Here is a 14,465-nt window from a genome sequence, read left to right as displayed (position 1 = left end):
TTTCTTGTTTACATCTTTGGACTGTCGTTTCCAACAGCATTATGTATGAGCCACTGAGACATCCTTGTGGAAGCCAATTTTTTCTTTGTCTATTGACCTCTACAGTCTGCTACTAGCTGTACCTTAGCCCCACAGGTATGATACTATTGATCTTCCTTAGGCTACTTCCATTTCCAGTTCTCTGTCTCCCACCTCATCCTGCAAGACTCATTCAATAGGTCTAAGGAGTATGGTATGCAGAAATGGTCATCCTGAGGGCATCCCCCTGTAAAGGAGGTGCAGTGCTTTAGAACGAACTGAAGGCAAAAGACTGACAGGTGGGAAAATGTCAAAATCTTTAAAAGTAAATAAATAAAATAAAATAAAATAAAATAAAATAAAATAAAATAAAATAAAATAAAATAAAATAAAATAAAATAAAATAAAATAAAATAAAATAAAGACAAAAGGAAAATGATTTACCATATTTTGTACACATAAACATTTTCTCACATCAGCACACCAGTTGATACCATTGCAAAAAAATGTGGTCACTGAATCCTTTGAAACTATTAAATGAGTTTTGCTGCTGTTTCTACAGGATGAGCCTTGGGCCATGAATTCAGGACAGTTTCCAGTCCATTCCTACAGATTTCTGATGCAGTGGATTAGACCCAAAGAGCAAAATTAAGGCCTTCTTGCAATAATTTGGCTTAGGTTCTTGGCCCATTTCTGGCTCCCAGATTCTTGATCCATTCAATTCCGGAAGCATACCTGAATTTTTGCTGTAGTGTATTTTTACCACGTTTCCCATCAGAAAAAAAAAAAAAATGGGAAAATGACCATAGTCTCACAGTAAACACTTCATTTAAAGCGCTATGTCCACCTAGACTACACTACAAAAGACAGTGCTATGAGAGCTTATGAGCTTATGGGTAAGAGAAGAAGGCAGGCTAACATGGATGATACTCTTATGAGTGTTTACTACAGGTCACCTGATCAGGATGAAGAAGCTGATGAGGCCTTCTACAGACAGCTGGAAGTCGCCTCATGATCACCAACCCTACTTCTCATGGAGACTTCAACCACCCTGATATCTGCCAGAAAGACAACACAGCTAGGTACAAACAGTCCAAGAGGTTCCTGCAGAGCACTGATGATAACTTTTTGACACAGGTGGTGGAGGAGCCAATGAAGAGAGGTGTGTTGCTGGAGCTTGTACTAACAAAGAAAAACTGGTTGAAGATGGGAAAGTTGCCCCTGTGCTGACCATGAGATGCTGGAGTTCAGAATCTTGCAGAGAAGAAGCAGGGCAATAAGTAGGATTACAACTGTAGGATTTAGGAGAGCAAACTTTGGTGTCTTCAGGGACATTCTTGGAGGGATCCCATGAGTTAAGGCCCTAGAAGGCAGGGGGGGCTGAGAGACCTGGTTAATATTAAAGCATCACTTCCTCTAAGCTCAAGATTGGTGCATCACTATTAGTCAAGCAAAGAAATGGATGAGCTAGGAGCTCCTGGCAAAACTCAAACAGAAGAAGGAAGTATGTGGAGTATGTAAAAGGAGACAGGCCACTTGGACATAGGAACATTGTCAGAGTATACAGGGATGCAACAAGGAAGGCTAAGACCCATTTGGAATTATATCTGGCAAGGGATGTCAAGGACAAGAATGGCTTTTCCAAAGGCATCATTAGTGAAAGGAAGACTATGGGCCTGCTGCTGAATAGGGTGAGTACCCTGGTGACGTAGGACACAGAGAAGGCAGTTACTGAATGCCTTCTGTGATTCAGCCTTCACTACTAAGGCCAGCACTAAGGAATCCCAGGTTCTGGAGACAAGAGAGAAACTCTGGAGAAAGGAAACTTTCCCTTTCTTGAGGAGAAATGGGTTATAAATCATTTAGGCAAATTTGATACTCACTTATCCACAGTCCCTGATGGGATGCACCCATGAGTGCTGAGGGAGCTGGCCAATGTTATGTCTAGGCCACTGTCCATCACCTTCAACAAGTCATGGAGAACAGGAGAGATACCTGAGGACTGGAAGAAAGCCCATGTCACTCCAGTCTTCAAAAAAGGCAAGAAAGATAACTACAGTAATCTACAGGCCAGTCAGCCTCACCCTCATGTCTGAAAAGATGATGGAACAGCTCATCCTGGATATCATCTCTGAGAATGTGGAGGAAAAGAAGGTGATTGGGAGTAGTCAACATGTATTTGCCAAGGAGAAATCATGCTTAACTAATATGATAGTCACCTATGATGGGATGACTGGCTGGGTAGATAAGGGGAGAGTGTTGTCTACCTTGATTTCATCAAGGCTTTTGACACTGTCTCCCACAACATCCTCAAGTAAGCTCAGGAAGTGTGGGTTAGATGAGTGGGCAGTGAGACAGATTGAGAACTGGCTGTGTGGCACATCTCAGAGGGTTGTGATCAGCAGCAGAGTCTAGTTGGAGGCCTATAGATAGCAATGTCCCACAAGGGTACAGGGTCTAATCCTGTTCAATTTATTCATCAGTGACCTGGATGAAGGATGGAGTGCACCCTCAGCAAGTTTGCTGATGTTACAAAACTGGAAGGTGTGGTTGAAACATCAGAAGTTTGTGCTGCCATACAGAGGGGCCTTGACAGGGTGGAGATGAACCTCATGAAGTTCAACAAAGCCAAGCGCAGGGTCCTGTACCTAGGGAGGAGTAACCCCATGCACCAGTACAGACTGGGGGCTGACCTGCTGGAAAACAGCTCTGCAGAGAAGGACCTGGGAGTCCTGGTGGACAGCAGGCTGACCATGAGTCAGCAATGTGCCCGTGTGGCCAAGTCAATGGTATCCTATGGTACCTTAGGAATAGTGTTGCCAGTAGATCGAGGGAAGTGATCCTCTCCCTCTTCTCAGCCCTGGTGAGGCCACACTTGGAGTATTGTGTCCAGTTCTGAGCTCCCCACTACAAGAGAGACCTGGAGATCTCCTCTGGAGATGTTCTAAAGCCAACAAGATATGATCCCGTTCAATGTTCTCTAGGTGACCCAGCTTAAAGAAGGGGGTGGAACCAGTTGATCTCCAGAGGTCCCTTCCAACCTCATCCACTCTGTGACTGTGCAAGTGTTCATTGGTTTAACCTGATGTGCATTCCTGTGGTGTTATTCATTTGGCATACAATAACAACTACTCCGCTAGTGAAATTCCAGGCTTAAAAATGAAGAAAAGTCCATTCAGGCTTGCACAGTGAGAACTGAAGCACATTTCAGCCCTTTCTTCCTTTAGTGTCTTTCAAAAGTTTTTTCAGCTCTCCTATTTACAGAGATGCTTACATAAAATAGGCTTTAATAAAGAAACTGTTTTTAAAATAGATGTTTTAACTATAGATGTTTTCTTTCTCAAGTACCCTCTTCCTTTCAGAAATTCAGCATTGAGTTGACCAGTTCAAACACAGTATATGTCCAGGTTTATGCCTAGATGATTTCTGAATAAAATGTACTTATCTAACATAAACATTACCAACTCTGACCATTAATCCAACAATCTAACATGCCTAATCTATATCAAGTTAGTTTCTTATATTCTTTCATAAACTTAACATTAAATATACTTTAAACCAAAATTATTTGCATAATGTCATACTTGATCTTCAGGTAATAAATACCCCTACTGTAGTTCCACAGAAAGGCATTCACAGAATTTACTGAAATGCAGATATCCAGTTCCATAGCAGAAATTTAGAAGTAATGATAAATGAATAAAATTAACAGTATCTATTATGCTTCAGGAAACTGAAGAGGGCTAGCAGCAGTAAAGCTACTAGAAATACCTGATAAATTCCAAAGCCAGCTCATAGTGCTCTTTCTGAATGAATAAGAAAAAACAATAAACATGAAATTGTTCCAGTTATTTTACAAATTGAACCTGTATTAAGTTGCTAAATATTTCTACCAGTCGGCAAATACTTTTGAAAATTTATTATAAATGCTTTCTATTTTCTAGCTACTTTTTGTCTTTAGGCTTTGTGTGTACTCCCTAGCATCTGAGACTGAATGGGATGCATCCCAGAGGAGGATGCATCTAGCAACTTTTCTTTCCTTTTGTAAATTTTTTTTTTCAAGTTTTCTGTCAAATTTTTGCCTTTTTTGTAATTTCTCACATAGATGGTTTCTTTGTTTTGGCTTCTCTTCATTTACTCATGGAGCATCCACATCCTTTTCCTATTATCTATCTGTTTAACTAGGATCCCTGTGTTTTCAACAGTAGTTACATTCCAGCTTTGTATGACATGGTGTGTTTGAATTTGCGCTACTGACCCACATGCCAGACATGGCATTAATTTCAATTAACAGTGTATCTATAACAGAGATATATAGTATTACATCTAAGATAACACCCTAGATGTTTCAATTGTAGTCAAACGGGAGGAATGGACCTAGTACCTAATACATTGTCAGTGTCTCACTATTGACCATAATGTCAGTCTAGGTCACTAGTTTTGGTAGAGACTTTTATATGCACCTAATTGGAAGATCCTTAGAAATGTATTTTTTTCTGTTCTTTCTGCTGATCATTTAAGCTCCTTTTCTGAAGACAGAGAAGCCCCAGAATATCTTTTGATGCAGGCCGCTATCCTCTTATTTTTGTGTGACTTTGGCCAGACAAGTAGTGTCCTGTCCCTCCATATTAAGCCATGATGTGAGTCTTGGAGACTGCTACCAAGACTGATAGCTTAGGGAAAAAAACAGTTCTGTCACTGTGCTGCCTGTCCAAGTGAATGTAGCCAGCTTCCATGCAATTCCTGAGGTGGGAACAGTCAACAGAGTGTGTTTTCCCTAGAACTCATGCAGGACAGATGGAAAATGCTGGAAAATGTTTCCTTGACGCTTACCACACTGATATGCAGAGCTTTTTGCAAACCTGTGCCAGATGCTACACTGTACAGTTCAAACCTACTGTAACATTTACTAGAGGCTTTCTGCATTAGCTGTTTTTGTAAAAGTCACCGTCACCCACACCCAGGTAAATACAAATGTACACTGATTACTAGCTGGAATTCCCTTCAGTGTGAATGTACATGGAAATACCGCTTGAAGATTGAAAGAGAAGTTATCAGCAACTGACTTCTTGAAGGTGTAGAGTCCACGTCTCACATCTCACCCTCCTTCCACCCTCTCCTTGCGCCCTTCCAGAAACCTAGTGGGATTTGGACTGTGCAGCTAATAAGAAGCTGCAAAGGCCATTGGGCACCTCCCAGAGGTGCCTGTCACTACTGCAAGAGGAAAAGTTATCTTATTTTCACTATAGGATATAGTCGTTTACTGCACCCATGAATTTTGCATGTGGAAAAACTGGTTGCTGATAATATATATGTATTTAATTTAGCAGAGAAAATATCATTCAAAGTGAAAAGTCTGTTCAATTCTTTCTTTTTTTTTTTTTTTTTTTCCTGACTCTTCCTTGATTCAATACAATTTGCATACTGTGGCACTCATTATGTCTGTGTCAAAGACTTGGGGGCGGTGTGGTGGTGGGGAGTGTTATATAAAATCCCACATAAATTTGCAGTAACGATGTGGTCTCAGTTATGAAGAAAACTGTACTGTGAATGTATTTTGGTGAATGTATTTCAGGTGGGAATACTATTAAAAGGTGCATAAATTGCCTGATGTAGCATTTTTGGGACCATGTTATTAAAAAAGGTGAGATATGGCATTCTGATGTATCCTTCACATCATTTAAATGGCTTTATATTTGTCAACACAGCTGTCGATAAAATTTCATTGCAGTATTTCATTTTATCACTTGCAAGTTTATGGGGCTACTTGAGTTTTTATTTTATTTTGTAAATCATGGACTATAATGAGATTTATTTTTTTTTATAATAATTTAAAAAGGAACTATCCTGTGCATTCCTTGTTCTAAGAACAGTTCTTCCAGGCCATCCTGCTTACTTCCTGCTTCCACTGACCTGAGTAATTGCATCTGTTTAGGTCTGAAATAGGGAACTGCACAGTGAAACAAGTAGTTGTGCAGAGCTTTAGAAAACATAGCACCAAAACAATGTTAACAGGCTGAATACTTATTTAAGTTGGGTGTTTCGCAGCAGTAAAAGAGGAAGTATAGAATTTATTTTGAGTAAATGCAGGTAATGCTGAATTGTCAGTGCTCACTCTGTGGATGTATCTTTTCTGTTGAATTAGGTGGAAACAGCAACTGATTCAGATACCGAGAGCAGAGGCCTACGGGAATACCACTCTGTTGGGATACAAGTAGAAGATGAAAAACGGTAATTCAAGCACATACAAAAATCTGTAGGCTTTCATAAAACAAAGCGCATTTATAAACAGTGTTAATAACAAACATCTGGCAACTTCTGCTCCTAAATAATTCATAAAGCCAAATTTCTTGTATGCATGCTGGTCATTTGGTAAAATTTGAAGAGAATATTTAGCAGTTGCTTATCATTCAGTTAACTTTACAGTTTTAATTGGAGTGAAGGAAGTGAAAGTTTTAAATTAAAGTGGTGCATTAATATCCTTTCATTAGTTGCAGATCAAAAACAAAGAGATGTATATTGGGGTATTCTTCTTTTGATAGGACATCCTGTACTGATCCAGGCCTTCCCAGGCCTCCTAGGGAGATACAGTGGTTAGGATAGTATCTTTATCCTAAGCTGGAATCAGCTTCTATGCTTGTTCAATCTTTACCTAGTTTTGTAAAACTGATGGCCAATGCATTAACCCACTGGTTGGTTATCCCTGGCAGGCACTGCCTGTTAAGTACCAGACTGGGACCATTATCTCATTTCACGGCAGCTGTCAGACAGTATCTGTCTGCTAATTGCCTTTTACCAACATTGACTAGAAGTAATTTGAAACAATAGACCTAGATGTGAAAAGATTTTGCAAATAATCTTTGAGCGTCTATCTACCTTTATAATATAAATCTTTTCTTAAATGTCATTATTCTTGGCATGTTACAATAGAAAAGCAAGATTTAATGGTTATCCTATGAGGTTGGTAAAAAAAAAAAAAAAAAGAACTCTTAAAACTGTAGCTTTTTTTTTTCAAAGAATTGTTAACAGTCCTAACTTAGCAGATTTTCATGTTTTATCTAATTATGATCATTAATATTTGGATTTTTTATACATATATTTAGCAGTCTTCCACCAGGAGATGCAACCCCACAGTTCTGCTAGTTATTTCCAGTTCATTTAGTAATGATACATGGTATTTTGTAGTAAGAGAATAAATCAATATTTGCTTCCAGAGATAATTTAAATGATTTTCTTTTGTATCTTTGCTAAGATCAATGATGCCACTATGCTTTTTGTTTTTTCTCTCTGCTGTTACTCACTGTCTTATTTTAGTGGAATATGCACAAAGAAAAATATTTAGCGTAAAATACAAGGAGAAAACTAGAATCCATCCATTGAAATACTATTCTGTGCCCTGTATAAACATATATGACTTTATATGACTTCTTAATACCTTTCCTTTCCTCCTTTATCAAGACATGGAAGATTTAAGCGCTCAAACAGTGTAACAGCAGCTGTCCAGGCTGACCTGGAGCTGGAGGGCTTTCCAGGACACATCACCATGGAGGACAAGGGACTTCAGTTTGGCTCGTCATTCCAGCAGCACTCAGAGCCCAGCACCCCCACCCAATACAGCGCAGTGAGAACTGTACGGACACAGGGACTGTTCAGTTACAGAGAAGATTACAGGACCCCTGTTGACACCTCAAACCTTCCACCACCAGAACCCTGGCTAGAGCCAGCCATTGAGACAGTAGAGACTGGTCGAATGTCTCCTTGTCGACGGGACGGATCTTGGTTTATGAAGTTGCTGCATACTGAAACTAAGAGAATGGAAGGATGGTGTAAAGAAATGGAAAGAGAGGCAGAAGAAAATGATCTTTCTGAGGAAAGTAAGAACATCTTGATATCTTTTCTTACAAATGCTTGCTAAAAACTGTTAGGATAAATTGATGGGGTGTTGTTTTTCCTTACTCATTTTGCAGTACCAAAGACACTCTACAGAACCATTAGATATAGGCCCCCTGTCCTGCTACTGACAGTGCACGTTGGTCTTTGCCAGAGTAAGGTTTTATGGAAGCAGTTGAGGAGCCAACTGCATAGAGTCAAGTGCAGGATCAAAGCCTGGCGTTAGATACAGCGTGAGTTGGGCAATAGCTCCATCTGTAGCACCAGCTCTGGCACATTCTTCTCACTCACTTCTGTGGCTCCAGTGCTTGATCCTTTGCCACAGCACACAAGGTAGTCTTTTGTGAAGTTTTTTTTGTTTGCCATTTTTCTGAATCCTGAGAATCTGTCTCTTATTTTGAACAGGCATTTTAAACATGTTTTCATTCCTGTAGAGACACTAGAGACTATCATAAAGGGGCCATTAGAAGAACAGGAAGGAATAGGCAAGAGCAGTAGTTAAAGTACTTCTTCAGTTACAATCCCACATAGTTCAGCAGCATTTTCTTATTATAATTTTATCACGAATCATTATTATTCTCTCACTTCCTGTGGACACCTTGAAAGAAGTGATGGGAAAAAGTGAAAAATAATGTAGACTATTTTGGAACAAGATCCAAGCCAGCACTAATGATAGTAATACATCAAAGCGGTCCTAGTACTCAGTAGCCAGCTCCCTGTGATTCCCTCTGAGGTCAATTATCCTTGTTCTCCGGTCTTAGTTTTATAAATATTTCAATCCCTGCCAATCTGAATTATTGTCTCAGTCCAGATTTTCTCAGATCACAAATTAGTTCATATTAAGTTTTCTTACTAGCATCTTTTCCTACACTCTTACAAATCCATGCATCACCTCTGAGTATTCTTTCCTGATTGTCTTCTTTCCCCCTCAATGAGTTCTTATTTATGATCTACCCCCAGGTCTTGGGCCATGCCCGCATGGTCACTAAAAGGCCAATTTCTATTTCTTGCACTGACCTTTTCAGAAGAAGGAATATCTGTATTTTTACCTCATCATTTCCATCTTACAGTCATATTTCTGCACTATATTGTGCACAAGTCTGCCCTTAACAAGATAGCTTTTGGGGTGGGAAAGAGCATAAGGCTGTTTTTCTTCCTTCAGCCTCCAGTGCTTTCCAGAATTTAGCTTTTTGTCATCATTTTCATTATGGCAGATATGAGCTGAGAGTCCTCTCTTTGCATTGATAACATGAAGACTTTATTACCCTCCTAGGTGCTGTTTAAGTACAAATAATAAAATATTTTGCTTTGCTTAGCTTGTGTTAGGATTCCCAAATGTTATTTCATAGTGGTTATTTTTAATGCTTATTTTTACCATATACATCTTATTTTTGTATTCCCCAAATCTTTGCACTGCTAAATACTGACATTTCTCTGCCATCATTAAATATCCCAAAGCACTAGCTTTCAGTGTTGCCTGGTACTGATGTGGGGACATCAGTGCTTGTGATCATTTGCTATCTCCTTTCTTTGCAAGCTCTTCCTCATGCACAGCCATAAACAAATTTGCAAACATCTGAAATTGGCAGTGGAAATGTTCTCGGGTCTTCCTCATTCACAAACACAGGTAGGGTGTTAGTGGTATTATTCTCTAGAATCTGAAGCTGGCTACGTGTTATGTTAGGAAAAGTCGGAGGACCTGATTTTAATTGACCACCAATTTCTGGGTGAAGAATGACCCTCCCTTCCACCATGTAAAGTTACACTTGCACTCCAGAAATACCCTTAAACACTTTGCAACACATAGAAGTTTTCAGAAAATTGTAGAGAAGAGCTTGAAGGATAAGACAGAAAGACAAATTGGACTTTGCTAATTTTTATTAACATTCACAGTTAGTGAGACCCTTTTAACCTAGAATCATTTCAGAGAACACAAAATGGAATTTCAGTATTTTCTATTTCCTCATTTGCAGAGTGACTCTGTAAGAGAAAAAGAAAGGGCAATTCCCTCACATGTAGATACTGAAATACAACTGAAATGGACTTTTGCAATTCCCTTTTTAACATAACCAAAATAGGTTCATTTTCTATGTTTGGGGGAACAATCTGGCCTCCCTAATAGGTAGTAATAGGTAGTATACTTCCTAGTAGGAAGTATAAAATAGATCTATATAGCATAAATGAAATAAAATGCTTGTCTTCAGCTGTTTGTCAAAAGTGACACACAGACTTCTGCTTTTCCATCTTATGTGATTCATTTCAAGAGATACTCCTAAAATCATTTCCGAATTACATTATCTTTGAAATGGTAAGCCTTCGCTTAATATAGCTAACATCAAGCAAAAGGAAGTTATCAAAGAATTATTTTCACCGAGGGAACGATCATTTTAAAATTTCTGCTAGATGCTTTTTTCCTGTTGAGTAGTCTCTGACACATTTTGTATCCCCTGTTTAAACTATATAGGTTGGAAGGTATGAATCCATAAGAACTAAAGTTTAATGATATCCCTCCATGAAATGTAATTTGACATATTTAAGCATTTCTCAGTTCCCTGAAGAAAATACTCAGAAATACAGAAGCCAGAAGCAACTAAATATGTTTTTTCCATCTTTCAGCAGGACAATTGTTCCCATGACACTTCACAGCAAAGTTTGCACATTCAAACTGTCATTGTTAATGCTGAATCATTCTTTTTTTTGGCCATGGTATATTAATTGTACCTGAAGAACTAATATAGCTTTGCATCTCATAGGAGAAGGCTGTCTTTATGCTACCACTTCACTTTTGTTTTAATCAAAGGAAGAGTTAAAACAGAGCTGCATTTTAGAAAACAATTTCATTTTCTGTGTTAGCACAATAGCCCTGAGATCACAGAAAGCTGTCTGATTGCTGTATTGATTTTTTTCTTTCACTGTAGCTTTTCTCCCATAATGTTGTTTTAAGATCTTCACTCATCAGGACTTAGAAAAGGAGAAGATAATCACTGCAACAAAAATAACCTAACCTCTCACACTTTCTTTTTGCAGACAGTATTTTTTCATTTGGTCAGTTGCCATGAATCATATTTTGGAGTCTCTGTAAAGTTCAAGTGTTGTCTGTGTGGGCTGTTATTTGTGTTCTCAGTGTTTATCAGAATATATATATATATAATATATATATGGCTGGAAGTGTTCCCAGGGTAAGCTATCTCATCATTTGCACCAGCAGGGTGCCTTCCAGCAAAGATATGTGTTTCTCAAGGGTGCTGACTGGTGTTTCAGTTTTACACCCTGAAAATTGTATTTGGCTATTGCTGGCGTGTAAGTGATGACAAGAAAAATGCTCCAGGTTGTCACACTACAGCTACTGAAGACACAAAGGGCCAGGACTCTGCAGCCCAAGAGCTGAGCTTTATGCACTATGTGATGGGAGCAGGGAGACTTGCACAGGAAGCAGCAGAGCCTGCGAGCCCAGAGGGGAGCCACGACTTGCAGGGTCAGGCATGATGTGGCAGAGGGAAGCAGAAGACATCACAGGCTCCCAAACACCACAGATTCCTCTACTGAGATATTTCAGTGTGCAGGTCAAATGGAGAACTGCCACCCAGACTTTACTCTCATATCAAAATCCTAAGATAACAAAGCACAAAAAAAAAAAAAAAATCTTAGAACAGAGTCTTTAAGCCCAGTTTAAACCATACCAGCACAAAGAGGTTTTTTGCTAATATCTTTCTTCTGCATCATTTTTAGGAGCTCTGCTGGCACAGCTATGCTCTATTGAAGTAAAGTGATCTCTAGTGTATCAGGCATTAGCAAGACAGCGTAAAATATCACCTTTCTCTCCCCTTACCCCTTCATTCCATGGATGCTGAATTGTCTTTGCTAATCCTCCGGTTGGTGTTTCCAAAGTACTGCAAGGGGTTTAGTAACACAGAACTGTAGCAGAAAAGGTAGAGTTAAATCTCACACACTTTGGAAAAAAGAAACCTCACAACCAATTTATTTCAGTACATTCATAGTTAATCATCCATAAAAGCTTTCTTAGGTATTTGACCAAATATAGGTTATCCTTTAACCAAAGAGAGATTACTGACATCATTTCCTAATGCCTTTCACAACTCTATCCTTCACAAAATATTGAAATTGACATTTGGATTGTTGTAAATGACTACAGAATGTCTTAATTTCCCTGAAACAGTAGTTAAAATCAATACAGGACAGTCCCATAGTGAGGAACCCAAGAATTCCTCCTAGCATTTGTATTGCTGAGCTTAAAGTTTCTCTTCTCTGAACTCATCTCCATTAGGGTAAAAATTGAACGTGCACAGAGGCTCAGGGATCACAAGGATCCCATTGCCATACCTTGACTCCAGAACACTACAGACTGATGGCTGTGCTGTTCTAAAATATCATCTCACTCCAAACATTATGCATTTATTATTATGCCTGCCTGCTATGTTGCCAGTGGAAAAGATGCATATTTTAGACAGATTTAGGCTTAGTATCAGAAAAATTTAGGTTTACAGATTGCACAAATATTCTGGTTTACATGTTAGGATGATGAGCTAAGTGACAGAATATTCTTTCAGGCATACTTTCTCATGTTGTGTGTAGAGCGATTTATTTACAATCTTAGGAATAAAAAAGAAAAGTAAAGAAAGAAAAAAAAATGAAAAAGAAAAAAAAAAAAAAGCAACAAAAGGAAATGAAAATTTAAAACTAAAAACTAAAACACATCATTTAAATAACACTAATACCAGAAGCAGACTGATTACTATAGTTTCTCATTACAGTGGTGCAACTGAGCAAAGCTTTTAACCTGTCAAAAACAGATTTATAGCATCAGACTATATGTCTTGGTTTGATCAATATAATTCTAACTTTTCTTACTCTGCCTTTGTGATGTGAAACTCTATTCAGTTATATGAGTCTGTAGCATTCCTCACACAATACAACATGTATAAATATATATTACTTGCAATTTTCTTGTAATATGCTTATTGCAGGGGAAAAGACACCATTGTGTTAATTTTCCATGTTGTATACAGGGAACTTCTACAATTGTTATCCAGGATATAAATCCTGAGTCTGCATCTACTGCAGTCACAGTAAGAGTTTTGTGCGTCTTCAGAGTAAAACTCATACAGGACCACACAACAAAAATAGAGTGCTTTATGTGCTTCACGGAGCAGAATTAAGGTGGTATGACTCTTTCAAGTGAATATAACATTATCTTAAGGAGGGGAGAAGGTATAGGAATTATATGAAAATTATATATATTTAACTACGTTGGTTGATTTTATCATCATTTATTTACAAGCAAAATCTTTGAAGCATCACCAAACATCTCAATCTCTCCAGTCTCTAACATTCATCATTCCTTCATGGAGATAATCAATCTGCACTCATCAGAATAATTCCCCAATGCATGAAATTAATAACAAGACTTTGGCTGTCTATTAATATTGTGCTAAAGATTATGAATTGAAGTGTTTTAATACTTTAATTTAATTACAGCAAAGCAGAGTAGCATGAATATGAGAGATTCTAACTTCTATGTTTTATTAAGTCTGATTTACTTATTGAAATGGAAATAGAGTTAGATCTTTAGTAAATGGTAGGCCTGTAATTATACATGTGTATTCATCACTCTTGGAGCCTTTTTGAAAGACTGCTCACCAGTGCTATATGCTGCTTCAAAACGAACTTTATTCCTGGCAGTGGGGTCCTAGTTCTGCAAGTTGTTTAAGCCTGCCATCTGTAGAGTAGTTATGAGGGAACGAGGTTTGTTTAGCTTGGAGAAAAGGACTTAAATCGGGGTGTAATTACAGCTCTCCACTACCTAGTGGGTACAAACTGCGAAGGTGAAGGCAGTCTCTTCTCAGAGGTACACACTGAAAGGAGGAGAGGCAGTGGGTACAAGCTGCAGCAAGGGAAATACCAACTGGACAGAAGGACAAAACTCTTCAACAAGAGGGTGATCAAGGAACCCTGAGAGGCTACGAATTGTCTTCCATGTGGGTTTCCAAAACTTGAGTGGAATAATAGTCTGACCAACCTGATCCTTGCTGACAGATTTAGGCAGCTTCAGGTGAAGTCAGAGAGAGGAACCAAAGGCACGTGTTTCACTCTGGTGGTCTTCTTCTCGGGAACAATGGGGAACCTCTCTGCTTCATGAGACATGAGCATCACTCAGCATAAGGTTGCTTTCTAGGAGTCTTCAGCATATAGCTGGACTTGGTGACACATGCAGATAGTGCAGAACCAGTGTCTGACATCCCAAATGGAGGTGTACCACTCCAAAACACAGCATAGCCAGTGCATAAAGTCTTGTCTAGTCTGCCTGGGTTTTAAATCACAGATACCTGTCAACATGATCCTTCATGATAATGAAAATCAAGCAAATGTTTATTTAATTTGGGGTTTGGAGTAACCAAGAGACTCACTACAAAATATTGGTCAGATATAGATTCTGTCAAGATCTAAATTTCTGTGGTAGGGCCCAAACCAATGCATTTTCCTCATACTAAATGCTTGGCTGTGAGATACAGAATTCAGTGGAGGAAACTAAAACTGAG

The 14,465-nt window shown here is 38.7% G+C and overlaps 1 protein-coding gene across 22 annotated transcripts in view; it reads left to right on the top strand.

Moving 5' to 3' along the window:
• DLGAP2 (DLG associated protein 2) overlaps positions 1 to 14,465 on the top strand; it is a 478,278-nt gene that overhangs the window by 450,383 nt on the left and 13,430 nt on the right. For all 22 annotated transcript variants that reach the window (XM_084515980.1, XM_084515993.1, XM_084515997.1 and 19 more), the window contains 2 exons: positions 6,164 to 6,249; positions 7,477 to 7,892. In XM_084515980.1, coding sequence (XP_084372106.1) covers positions 6,164 to 6,249; positions 7,477 to 7,892 — 502 coding nt within the window. The remainder of the gene's footprint in view (positions 1 to 6,163; positions 6,250 to 7,476; positions 7,893 to 14,465) is intronic.

The sequence above is a fragment of the Aythya ferina genome, assembly GCF_964211825.1.
Source record: "Aythya ferina genome assembly, chromosome: 3".
Taxonomy (NCBI): Eukaryota; Metazoa; Chordata; class Aves; order Anseriformes; family Anatidae; genus Aythya; species Aythya ferina.
The sequence above is the reverse complement of the archived record's forward strand: the minus strand, read 5'-3'. Positions and strand labels throughout refer to the sequence as shown.